Here is a 12709-nt window from a genome sequence, read left to right as displayed (position 1 = left end):
TGCCTGCGCGAGGCAGGCCGGGAGTTGTAGTCCTCGGGTGGTGCCCTCCTAGTCCACAGACCGCCCGGGCCACTCCGCCTGCCCGTGCTGCTAGAGACGGCCGGGCCCCGCGCCTCGGTCCCTGGGAGGCGCCGCGCTCCAGGCTTATCAGGGAGTGGGACGGCCCGAGGTGCTGGGACTACAGCTCCCAGAGGGCCCTGCGAGGGGCACGGAGGGGCGCAGCCTTCCGCCACGGCGTCGGCGCGTCCGGGGCGTCTCAGTCCCGTGGGGCTCGGGGGTGGCCGGGCCGGGGGCGTCCGTGTCCCGCGGGTCTCTGGGCGGCTGCCCTATTGAGGACCCACGACTCCGCCCCGACCCCGCCGTGTTCGCGAGAACCGAAGACCCCTTCGCTCCTCCCAGGGCACCCCTCGCGACACCGTGTGCTGTGCTTGGTCCCGGCGGTCAAGAGCGGCAGTGGCAACGGGACCGCCCTGGCCCGAGACGCGACCTGGCCTCGTAGCGTCGCTTGGGCACAGCCTCTCTAGGCCCCTTCCTTCTCGGTCGCGGAGGGACGCCATTAAACGGCCACGCCGGCCTCAACCGGGACGCGGCCCACGGCGCCCAGCCAGGGCCTGGGGGAGGGAAGCCGGGGCGACTCCTGGGTCCTCCCAGGCCCCTTGCGCAGGCCTCATTCTCTCCTCGGAGGTCCCCTTCCCGCTGCCCTGAGGCCACTCTCCTGCCAGCACCTGCTGGGCCGGCTCTCGGGAAGGTGCCTTGGCGTCAAGCTTATCAGGCTCCAGGGTGGGACGCGAGTGCTGAGGGCAGCCAGACTCCCGCTCTTAGGCGCAGATGAGGAGCCTGAGAAGGCAATGGCCCTGCAGGAGAGGGAGACACAGGAGCAGGGCTGGTCAGCTGAGAGTCCGGAGAGACGGTTTGGTTGTGGTCCGATTCTGTGGCGAGATTTACAAGTGGGAGGTTGGGTGACGATTGCTCCGGGGCCAGAAACTCTTAAGTCAGTCTCAGCAAGACCTACAAGGCCAGGGCCAGTGCCCCTCAGAGGATATTCATGCTCCAGGAAAGCCAAGGATGGGCCTCCCTCATGCTCTACATGGTGCAGTAGGGACACCTGTGTCCCACGTGGAGCTCTGCTTCTAGCTGTAGTCAGGGCAGAAGCTGGCAGGAGGGGTTTACTTCTGTCCTTGGAAGCTTTTGGTAAGGACGCTTCATTCCTGTCTTGGACACCCCCCTCTAGGTCTGCTGCCCCCTCTGTGAAGACAGGCAGGGCAGCTGAATGCGCCGTTTGTTCCCAGCCTATATCCATGCAAAGGCATCCCAAGGGTAGGAAATGCATCCTCGGGGGCCAGTGGGGGTCTGGGGGCACAGAGGGCTGCAGAGTGAGAGCTGGCTCTCCTCTGGCAGGTTACTGGCCAAATGTGGCTTTCGAACCACAGGAGAGGGTGCACTCAAGGGCTGACTCAGGGACTGCAGGTTCCCTCCCCTTCCCAGTCCTTCCCTGGCACTGCCTAGGTGGCTCCCTGGCCAGGGGCCAGTGATCTAGCCGGCAGAAGGTTCATGGCCTTATAACCTCCCAACCAGAGAAGCAGCTGCAGTTGAGCCTGTGGATCTATTGCTAAGGGCCCTGCCAGCTCACTGCAGAGTGGCCAGTTTTGCTAAGCCAGGCCCATTTGGGGTGAGGAGAGGGTGGGAGCACCCCAGCCCTCCCCAGTAGCCTGTCATGGTGGAGGAGGAAGCCCATTCACCCAGAAGAAGGCCTCAGGAGGCATCTTCAAGATGACTGAAGTTGCCCCGCACAAGGAGAGTGCTGGAAGGAATGGGTGCGATGAGAGAAAAGAGTCTCTCGTGCATCCGTGAGGCCAGCCTGTGATTGTCTTGAAGATTCTGAGTCACAAGATATCAGGCACACAGGCGTGAATTGTAAATGCCTGCACAGCAGAAGGTAAGTGACTCTGGATTATCCAGACCATTGACCGGGCCCTGCTGCATGCCAGTGCAGTCCTGGCCTGAGGACACAGCCTCACATCCAGACAGACCTGAGCAGCTCATGCACGTGCGCAGAAGAGCCAAGAGGCAAGCCGTGAGTCCCCCCTGGAGGAGAAGATGATGGGGAGGGCCAAACAGAAATAACTGAGACTGGAGGCATCTGTTTAGGCACCCAGAGAAACTCTCACTCGGACACAGCAGCAAATAGAACAGACCCCAGTGCCATCATGGAGCCCAGACTTGAGCACACAGGGACCTTGGCGTGGAGCACAAGGGTGCTAAGGCCTGCAGGTGGCTGACTTGTGTGCGCTGGTGCCATGCTCAGATTTGACGGGATGACCCTGCTATCACCTGCTTTGTGAGCCACACAGGCCTGCATCAAAGACTACGGACCACCAGCCTGGGCAATACAGAGAGTGAGACCTGTCTCCACTTAAAAGACAATTAGGCAGGTGTGGTGGTGCGTGCTTGTGGTCCCTGCTACTCAGGAGGCAGAGGCAGGAGCATCCCTTGAGTCTGGGAGGTTGAGGTTGCAGTGAGCTGGGATGGCACATGGCGCTCCAGTCTGGGTGACAGAGTGAGCCCGTCTCAAAAAAAGGACGGGTGGCCCAACAGGTGAAAACAATGGACGAGGCCCCGGGAGAAGTCCCTGCCGTTCTCTGGACCACTGCCTCCAGGTTCCTGGACTGCCAGCAGGTAGAGGGGCCAGGACGCCGTCCGGGGGGCCCGCTGAGGGGGTCCAACCTTCCTATACCTGCCCTTTAGCAGAGGCAGGCTGGGGTGGTCCTCATGTGAGGGGCTCTTGTTCCAGGGCAGGGGCAGAGCTGCTCCTCTCCATTCTGCCAGGCAAGACTCCTTAGTGCTCTTCCGTTGGGCAGAACTGACCAAGACTCAGAACATTCAATGTCGGGAGCCAGCTGGGACAGGATCTGCCGTGGGAAACTCGGCAGGCCCGGTGGCCATCCCACTGCACAGGTGAGGGTGGGGGGCGACACTCCAGAGGGACACGTTCTGGCCTCCCGGGGGGGTGCGGGCTTCCGGGCACGTCCACCAGGCATGCACACCGGCCACCCCACCCTGCTGTCGCTCACCAGCAAGGTCTCTGGCAGACCTTACGGGAATGTTTCCATTTCATCCTGTGTCCTCCCGTCTCAAACTCCTGCGGGCTAGAGACCCCCACTGCGGGCTAGAGACCCCCATGGGTCATCAAGGTGGGGCCACCTGGACTGTGGACAGGCCTGACGTTTCAAATCTAGCATGGAGACGAAACTGAGCTGCTCCTGGACCACAGTGGGGTGTGAGAAGGAAGCTGCTCCCCTTCCCCTCCCTGGCTCTGGCCTGGCAGCGTGTAATGAGTCCCTCTCCCCACCTCCAGCTTCTCCCTCTAAGCAGGAATGGGCCCTGCTGGCACCACACAGAGACCCCTACGTAGGTGAGACAGCAGGCCCTTTTCCTGGGAGCAGGAAGTTGGCCTTGGACACGCCCACACCGCCCATGTCACTCCTGTTCTAACTCATGAAGCAACCAGGGTTCCTGGGCTCTGTGACCTGGAACCATTCTGCTGCACCTGCACTGAGGGTTCAAAGACTCCTCACTGTAGGCCATGCCTGGTCCTCTTCCGGTCACCAGCCCGCAGGCGGCAGCTGGGCTGAGGGGATGACAGACCTGGGTCCTTAGCCTCCCTGGGCCTCGGCTTCTCCATCTGCATCTCAGAGTGACAGGCAGGCAGGCAGGCATCTCGGGCAGGGACGGGAGAGTGAGACGCAGATGCAGTCTGCTTCCTGGATGCCAGACCAAGTGGTCCAGTTTTCAAGGCTTGTGTTTTTGGGGGACTCTTGATCAGATGGGACCACCCCCACAGGCCATTCCTTGTGGCTGCAGTGGCACTAAGCTCTCAGACTGCCTGGCTGCCCCTGTGACCTCAGGAGCCCACTCCCATCGGGCCCTGCCTTCTCGACTTCCTATGCCTCTAGTGCTGGTCCTGTGTCTGCCCCCTCTTCTGGGGGATGTTCTCCCACCACCCTGCACATCACTGCCCTTTTAAATTCTTTTTGAAATGGGGTCTCGCTCTGTCGCCCAGGCTGGAGTGCAGCGGTGTGATCACAGCTCACTGTAACCTCCATCTCCTGGGCTCAAGCAGTTCTCCCACCTCAGCCTCCCAAGGAACTGGGACTACAAGTGTGCACCACCAAGCCTGGCTAATTTACTTTTTAGAGATGGGGCCTTGCTATGTTGCCCAGGCTGGTCTTAAACTCCCGGGTTCAAGCGATCCTCCAGCCTTGGCCTCCCAAAGTGCTGAGCTTATGGTGTGAGCCTCTGTGCCCTGCCTCCCCATCTTCTCTTCATCCTGGGGACATGCTGACGGCTCTCCCGACATGGGATGTACATCCCCAGAGGCGGGGATACTGACCCAGAGCCATGATGCCCCCTTTTCCCGGCCCCACCTTGATGCTGTCTCAGCAACTCGTGAGGATCCAGAACCTGGCCAGAAAGCTGCCAGGCTCTGCTGGACCTGGAGGTGCAATCCTGCAGCCTTGGAAGGGTCTTGGTCTGACCAAGCTGCAGAGCCAAGCAGGTCTCCTGGGTTCTGAGCTCAGACAACTGATGGCCCCGGACGCCTTGAGGGAAGCTGGGCCCGGCCCACAAGACTCCCACCCCACCCTGTGGCCCCCCTGGAGGAAGGAGCCGGCCTCTGCGTGTGCAGTAACAGCTTTAATCTGTGGTGGCCCCTGCCCTCCTGCATCCAGGCAGGAAGAGTTGTTTCTTGAGGAATTAAAGCAGGAGCGTTTCCCACACTGTCTCCTGGGAGTCCATGCTTATAGCGACAGCACTGCTGAGTGGTGCTGTGTCACCAGGGCTGGGCCTGGGCACAGAGAGGCAGGGTGCCAGTCTTTATATATTATACATATATATATATATATTTCATGTGTATACACAGATAGTTTTCTCTCTTGAAAGTATTAAAAAATTGATCAACCTTCAATCTATAAAAAATACCTACTCTACATGATAGAAAAATCTCTCCTCCAAGTTTACACTGATTTACACCCAAGGCTTTCCCCAAATGTACAATAGGAGGCGACCTCTGACATCCCAGCATGGAAGGCGGTGGATGCGGGGCCACACGGGTGCACGCACGCACGCACGCACGCACACATGCGCACACACACGCAGCAGGTGGCCAGTCCTGGTGATGCGGTCTGGGCCCACCTGGGAATGCTGGGGGCCGGGGGCAGGCCGGCAGCCCTGCGGGGTGACACCGCTGCACCTGGGGTGCAGACCCAAGAAGCGCAGGCCCCTCCTGCTCTGCGGTGAGTCTTCCCTGCCCTCTCCCTCCTACAACACGCACCCTCGGGGAAGAACCACGATTTCTAAGTGAGACACACAGAAGAAAACAGGGTTCCCGATGTTTGGACTCTGGCCTGGGAAGTGCGTGGGGAGGGTGTGGCCTTTAGGAGGCCAGGTCAGGCCGCACCTGTGGAGAAGCAGCACCTGGGAGCCGAGGGGCCTGCAGCATCCACCCCACCCAGGGAGAGCGCCACACAGCTGTCATCTCAGGTCCTGATGTCGGAGTGGAGGGCCCCAGTGGCTCCTGCCCAACCCCCATAGGTGGCCAGAGTCCCCAAGGGTTACTGCAGCGAGGAATGGGCCATGGGAACAGCCACATGGCCTGGAGGCCCCCGAGCTGGACTGAGGCGACCACATCTGACTGGGCAATGGCCCAAGCAGCGTAGGTAGAGCTGGGGAAATGCACCAGCCTTGCCCACCCGTCCTTCCCGCACCACCACGTCTGAGGTGAGGGTCCGGGAGCCCGTCAGCCATCGGGAGCGGCTCAGCATGGGTGAAACGGCACCAGGGTACTTGTGCGGGTGGCTTAGGCAGGAGCACCCCTGGAAGGACCCGTTTTCTACCTTTCTTCCCAATAGGGCTGCATGTGGAAAGAGGGACCACCACAAGGAGGCCACAGCGGGGCTCACCCCACACCTCTGCACAGAGAGGCTCTCCAGCCCATCCTGCTGAACTGAAGTATAGGCGTTCACGGCCAGGGTGACTTAGGGCTGGGAAGCTCTGGGCCCCCCGAAAGGTCAGCGCTGATGGATGGCCCCACCACAACCCTCACCCTCTATGGACCTCCGGCCCTGGGACTTCCCTTTCTCCCTCTCCTCTCCACCACCCTCTGCCCCTTTGGCAGCCCCTGTCTTTGGCGGCCCCCAGCCCAGCTGCACGAGGACTCCCTGCATGCTCTGGGCACTGTCGGCTGTGGGACCTGCTGGTCTTGGCTCCTCATGGTGTCTCGGGACCACTCCAGGGTGTTGGAGTCCCGAATCCAGCCCAGGCTGGGCCTTCCTGCCTCTACTTGACCTCCAGGATGGACGGGTTGGTCTCCATGATGGCCACGATGATCCTGTCGATGTAGTCCTGCAGGCGGAAGTTGATCTCCTCCTGCTTCTGAATTGCCTCCATGAGCTGTAGGGCGAGCAGGCAGTCAGAGCTGAGGCACACGGACCACAGGCCACAGTGCATAAACCACAGCGCACAGACAGTGCGGGCTGTAAACCCCAGGCCACACTGTGCAGGCATGGGATGTGTTACCTCATCTCGGGAGACAGAGCTGATCTCTGCAGCCAGGGACTCAGAGAAGGCTGTGGAGAAGAGGCTCTTGGCGCCCTGGATGCTGAGGGTAATGATCTGCCCGTTCAGCTCCTCGTTCTGCTCCTTAAGGTTGCGGTTGTCCTGGGAGGGCACAGCAACATCACTACTGGGCTGTGGCCCCTGCTGGTGGCTGAGCAAGGACAAGGACTGCCCAGGGAAAAAGGCCTCCAGCCCTTCAGATGCTGACCCCCTCCATGTCCCCACCTTCCCAACCGGCCTTGTGGAACATTCTGCAGAAATGTGAGGAAGGGAGGCCCAGGCCTGCCCACCTGCTTCAGCCTGCGGACCTCCTGCTCCAGCTCGCTCTCCCGGGCGCGGCTGTGGTACTCCTGCAGGCCCATGCTGCTGCTGCGGCCCCGCCGCTGCTCGGCCTCCAGCTTGAGGAGCTGCAGGTGCTCCAGCTGCTTTCGGAGGTCCTCGATCAGCTGCAGGGCAACCGCCGGGTGAGCCGGGGGGCCTGGGCTCCCAGGGGACACCACCAGCCATCACTTGGCTGTAGAACCTCAGGGTCGATCTGGTCATCTCTCGGGAAGACGACACACACCAGCGGCTACGTCCAAAGCGCGCAGCCGAGAGCTAGCGTCTTAGGAAGCAAAGGCTCCCCCTGGAGCAGGCTGGGCGCAGGCCTGGCAGGGGGCAGGGTGGGTGCCAGCTCACCTCCTGTGTGGCCTCCTTGTCCCTCTGGAACTGGTGCCTCTCGTGACTCAGCCTGTCCCCCATCCTCCTCTTGTTCTCCTGCTCTTCGCTGAGCCGCAGCGTCAGTGACTCTATCTCATCCAACAGCTTCTGCTTCTCCTGCAGGGGTGGACACCTGCCCTGCATGTGCGTCGCCCTCCCACCTGTGCATGCAGCTTGCCCCGGCCTCTGTCCCTCCAATCTCTAAGTCTCCCAAACAGCGACATGGTGGCCCCCGTGTTGGAGCGCGACAGGGCTGGGTCTGAGCCTTCCTGCCTCTCAGTGGAGGTCAAGGCCACCTGCCTCTGGGCGCCTCACACACACAGGCCACGAGGGCCATTTCTCGTGAGGGGCAGGAAGGACCTTTGTGTGGACAGGAGCTGACTCGGTGGCTGTGGGCAGCTCCAGTCGGGCTCCTCTGGTTCACGGGAGCCAGGGCCCAAGTGCTCTGAGAATATCCTTCCTGGGAGCTTCCCAGAGCACAGCTGGTGAGGTGGGGGGAGGGAGGTCTCACAGTGACGAGCTGGGGTGTGGGAACCCCACATGCAGCCTCTGCCTCCACGTCTGCAGGGCTTGGGGCGTGAGTGGCTGGCTGATGCCTTCCCCTTGGAGGACAATTCCCAGATTCAGAGCCCTGGGTCCATGTAGGAGTGAGCCTCTGGGCCCTGCTCCTGTGCGTGGAACCGTGCCTTCCAGTGGCCTGGGCCCTGAGCTGGCCTGTTCCCTCACACACAGCACAGCACCCTGCTCAGCACAGAGTGAAGGACAGTCTCGGCTGCCCCACAGGCAGGGCACAGGCTGGGCCCACTGGCCACAGCTCCAGGCTGTAGGCAGCTCACCTCCTCCAGGCGCTCAATGTGGGCCTTCAGACAGGGCGTGCAGGACCGGAGCTCACTGTTCTCCTCATCCAGTTGCTGTAGCCTGGGACACAAGAGCAAAGCTGAAACTCACTCCAGGAAGCACGCCTCTACAGGACCAGGGTGCCCCGTGTCTCAGGGAAACCCTGCTGGGGCCGCCCTGTGACCCACAGACGCCCCCAAATGACCAGGGCCAGCCTTAGGCACCCACTCAAGTGCTCCAGGCAGAGCTTTTCCGTAATCCTTGAAGGTTTTTATTTTTTATTATTTTATTTTATTTATTTATTTTTTTTTTTGAGATGGAGTCTCACTCTGTCGCCCAGGCTGGAGTGCAGTGGCGCAATCTCGGCTCACTGCAAGCTCCGCCCCTCGGGTTCACGCCATTCTCCTGCCTCAGCCTCCCATGTAGCTGGGACTACAGGTGCCCGCCACCACGCCCAGCTAATTTTTTTTTGTATTTTTATTAGAGACGGGGTTTCACCGTGTTAGCCAGGATGGTCTCGATCTCCTGACCTCGTGATCTGCCCGTCTTGGCCTCCCAAAGTGCTGGGATTACAGGCGTGAGCCACCGTGCCCAGCCTTATTTTTTATTTTATTTATTTTATTTTTTTTGAGGAGGAGTCTCACTCTGTCACCAGGCTGGAGTGCAGTGGTGCGATCTTGGCTCACTGCAACCTCCACCTGCTGGGGTTCAAGCGATTCTCCGGCCTCAGCCTCCTGAGTAGCTGGGATTACAGGCGCCTGCCATCATGCCTGGCTAATTTTTGTATTTTCAGTAGAGACAGGATTTCACCATGTTGGCCAGGCTGGTCTTGAACTCCTGATTTCAGGTGATCCACCTGCCTCAGCCTCCCAAAGTGCTGGGGTTACAGGTGTGGGCCACCACACCCGGCCCTCTTCTCTGTTTATTAATAGTCATTTATTTGTGTCACTATGGACTCATGAACTTTATGTTTTGGATTGTAATCCAGTGCTATCACTATGAGTTTGTTACTTAAACTGTTCCAGCTTTGGCATCTGGCAACTCCTTCAGCTGGCCCGTGTCCTTCTGACATACCCTGTGTCTGTATGTGCTCATGGCAGGGGTACGTTTAGTGTAAGCACTTCCTCATTTTCAGATACTACACATTGCTGCAGGCTCAGCCTGCCTTTTCCCGTCCCAGCCTCAGAACCGGCCATTTCTCCAAGGAACCCTGGATCTTCTCCATAATCCAGTTGTCCTCACTATCCTGTTACCCTGCCATCCCTTCTAATTCAACCTAACCTGCATCCACACCCAGAATTTGGTGTAAGATGGAAACCCAGGGGCAGCACAGGGCTGGCGGGGGAAGGGCTTCAGGTGCCCTCTACCCAGGAGGGTATAAGATGGAATCCCAGGGGCAGCACAGGGCTGGATGGGAAGGGCTTCAGGTGCCCTCTACCCAGGATGGGACTTGCTCTTGGCTTTGCAGAACTGATGATTGAGACCGGGGCAAAGCAGATGCAACCCCTTCCCAAGAGCACCCGCTGGACTCTGCACCGCCAGGGAGGCCACGGGGTGCCCAGGACAGGCGCGCTCCCAGGGACTTGTCTGGGGCTGGTCAGACCCTTGGCCACAAGCGTTCGTCAGGAGGACAAGGGCACTCAGTGGTGTCACTCTGGTGTGTGTGGGTGCTCTGCAGTCCAGACTCCTCCTCTAGGGTGGGGATGGGTGTGACTCAGCTGTATGTGGGCAGGGACCCTCCTGTGTGAGTCTCGCCTTCACCCAACTTCCACGGTTCCTGGTGCTACCCACTTCTGAGCCTTCATGTACCAAGATGCAAACCCCGGTACGTGTCGGCTGCGTGGCTGCCCCGAGATGCAAACCCCGGTACGTGTCGGCTGCGTGGCTGCCCCGAGATGCAAACCCCGGTGTAGCTGCTGGCACAGGGTGTTGTGTGTGTTAGGAGTGTGTGCAGCTGTGCTTTCTGGGCTACACCCTTGCCATCTGCCTTTCCTGTTGTTTTGCTGAGCGGAGCACAGTAAGTTCCGTTCTCCACCTCTAACCCTGGAGTCCAGATGGCTCTACCTACAGTTGTTTTCTCCTTTCAGAGTAACACTTGCATGTTTTGTTCGTAACTATGAAAGCAAATTATGTTTTAATTCTACTGAATTTCAAAACTACAGATATGCAAAGAGAAGAAAATAAAGAGCTGCACAGCTTCACGCACAGCAGCACTGCCCTCCCGAGGCCTGACCCCTCTTTCTTTCCTCCTCGCCCCAGTCTCTCACTGTCCATCAGACAACTCAGCTCTGCCCAGCGCTGGGCTCAGTCTTTCTGCCTTCTCTCCTTTCAGGATCAGGCTCGGGGGAGCCTACTCATATGTTTTGGAAGGACGAGCTATGCTACGTGGCACAAGCGAAGGCTTCCCTGGGCTTCCTTGGCTCACATGCCGCTAGAAAGCACCACACACCAGGGCCACGTTCACCCAGTTCACTCTGTGCCTGATGATGGGTCATGTACCTCAACGCCAGGGGTTCAGCAGGTGCCATAAGCTGCAAATCAGGCCCTGGCCTCTGTGGACATGCCACTGTGGCCCCATCAGCCTTCACTCCAGCTCTCTGCAGCCTGCCAGGGGCTCCCATACTTTCTGGAGGCCCCTGGGGGCCCCACTCCCAGAGGTAGCTGGCCTTTCCTAGAACCTCTCCCAGGCCCTGTGTCCTGACATTCAGATCTCTGCCTGTGACCTTCGTACAGCCCCATTCTGCTGATGACACATATTATTCTTTCCCGGTCCCTAAACAAGGATGTCCAAAGTTCCGGCCTCTCCACTCCTCCATCTTCTCTATGCCCTTTCAGCTTTAACTTTCATCTCTACTGAGGCCCCGCGCCTGAAATCCAGCTGTTTTCTGGGCACTGCAACTGCAAAGACAGCCAGCCCTGCTGCTCCCAGGGGGTTCCGATGCAGGTGCTGGGGGTCCTGCCTCCAGGCCCTCTGCTCCTGAGGGCCCCCGGACTGAGACTGCCATTGCACTGACCAGGGTCTTCCTGTACACCAGATGGGCAGAGGCCAAGCTGGGAAGTCCCCAAGATGCCGGAGGCTTCTGTGCTGGGTTGACTGCAGGTGGCTGACCTGGGGCTGCAGGGGCCTCTGAGGGCCTCTGAGGGCCTGAGAACCACAGGGTTGCTGGTGGCCACTCCAAGAAGCTGCAGGAGACTGACAAGGTCCAGAACACGGTGGCACTGACCCCAAGGGCTTAGGGCGGGTAGGCGGCTTGCTCACCAGAGGCAGGGACACTGGGCCCTGCTTGCTCCCTGAGGGCCTCATGAGACCCCTATCTTGTGCCCCTCCACACCGGAGCACACAGAGGAGGCAGGATGTCCACACGGCTGTGCCCCAACCTTAGCCCCCGTGGACAGGTCCCATGGGAGGTGCTCCCTGGTGCTCACAGACGAGAAACGTACTTTAATTTGGAGCCCACTCAACTGTACTGTGCCAAGGCCAGGGGAGAACACTGTCCTGGCTGCCCTGACCTTGCTCCCCAGAAGACGGCGCCCCACTGCGATGGCAGGCACGGAGGCCTCCCTGTGCAGGGCATCCCGCACAGCTCTCTGCGTGCAGGCTCCTTCCTGCCACCCACTTTTGAAAATGCCTAGGAGCTCTTCTTAGATAAGGCAAGTATCTTAGCTTTAAGAGCTGGAAGGAACACAAGCAAAAGAACCTGAAATCCTTTTATGAATATTTAAAACGACTGTATTTCAAAATCTAAAAGTAGTACATGCTCAGTTTAAAGAAGCCACATGAGGTGGTTCAGGCCCATAATCCCAGCACTTTAAGAGGCTGAGGTGGCTCTGCTCAGAGTATGGAGAGGAAATAAAAACAAGCACCAAAAACCCCAACAGCAGCAACGAGGCCAAGGTGGGAGAATCGCTTAAAGCTGAGAGTTCAAGACCAGCCTGGGCAACATAGCAAGACCTCATCTCTACCACAAATGAGAAGTTAGCCAGGCATGACAGAGCGCACTCAGAGCCCCAGCGACTCAGGGCTGAGGCAGGAGGACTGCTTGAGCTCAGGAGTTCCAGGCTGCAGTGAGCCATGACAGAGCCACTGCACTCCAGCCAGGGCACAGAGCAAGACCCCATCTCAAAACAGACAAACAAAACACTGTATAAAACAACTTCCTCCACTCTCACTACCCAGACACACAAGAAGGACAGACAACTCTAGATTCCTCTGATTATAGGTATTTTAAGTTACCCGATGCTTTTTACTTTTACAGAACCGTCCCTTGCAAATGTATTTGTAAACACACACCAGGAATCCACAGCATGAGTTCCCAGATGGAGAACTACGGGAGGCACTGTGCTGCTTTAATATTAGTTTGTGCCTCGGCTGGCGCGGTGGCTCATGCCTGTAATCCCAGCACTTTGGGAGGGTGAGGTGAGAGAACTGCTTGAGCCCAGGAGTTCAAGACCAGCCTGGGCAACACAGCAAGAACCCCCATCTCTATTAAAAATAATGATGTTTTGGCCGGGCGCGGTGGCTCAAGCCTGTAATCCCAGCACTTTGGGAGGCCGAGGCGGG

The 12709-nt window shown here is 58.9% G+C and overlaps 1 protein-coding gene across 1 annotated transcript in view; it reads right to left on the bottom strand.

Moving 5' to 3' along the window:
• Positions 1-4673: 4673 nt before the first annotated feature.
• LOC105526426 (rab11 family-interacting protein 3-like) overlaps positions 4674-12709 on the bottom strand; it is a 113384-nt gene continuing 105348 nt past the window's right edge. The window contains exons 11-15 of the mRNA XM_011962432.1: positions 8148-8229; positions 7291-7428; positions 6903-7058; positions 6574-6714; positions 4674-6447 (exon numbers count right to left, since the gene is read on the bottom strand). Of these exons, the coding sequence (XP_011817822.1) occupies positions 6334-6447; positions 6574-6714; positions 6903-7058; positions 7291-7428; positions 8148-8229 (631 nt within the window). The 3' untranslated portion in view covers positions 4674-6333. The remainder of the gene's footprint in view (positions 6448-6573; positions 6715-6902; positions 7059-7290; positions 7429-8147; positions 8230-12709) is intronic.

The sequence above is a fragment of the Colobus angolensis genome, unplaced genomic scaffold (genome assembly GCF_000951035.1).
Source record: "Colobus angolensis palliatus isolate OR3802 unplaced genomic scaffold, Cang.pa_1.0 Scaffold59, whole genome shotgun sequence".
Classification (NCBI taxonomy): domain Eukaryota; kingdom Metazoa; phylum Chordata; class Mammalia; order Primates; family Cercopithecidae; genus Colobus; species Colobus angolensis.
The sequence above is the reverse complement of the archived record's forward strand: the minus strand, read 5'-3'. Positions and strand labels throughout refer to the sequence as shown.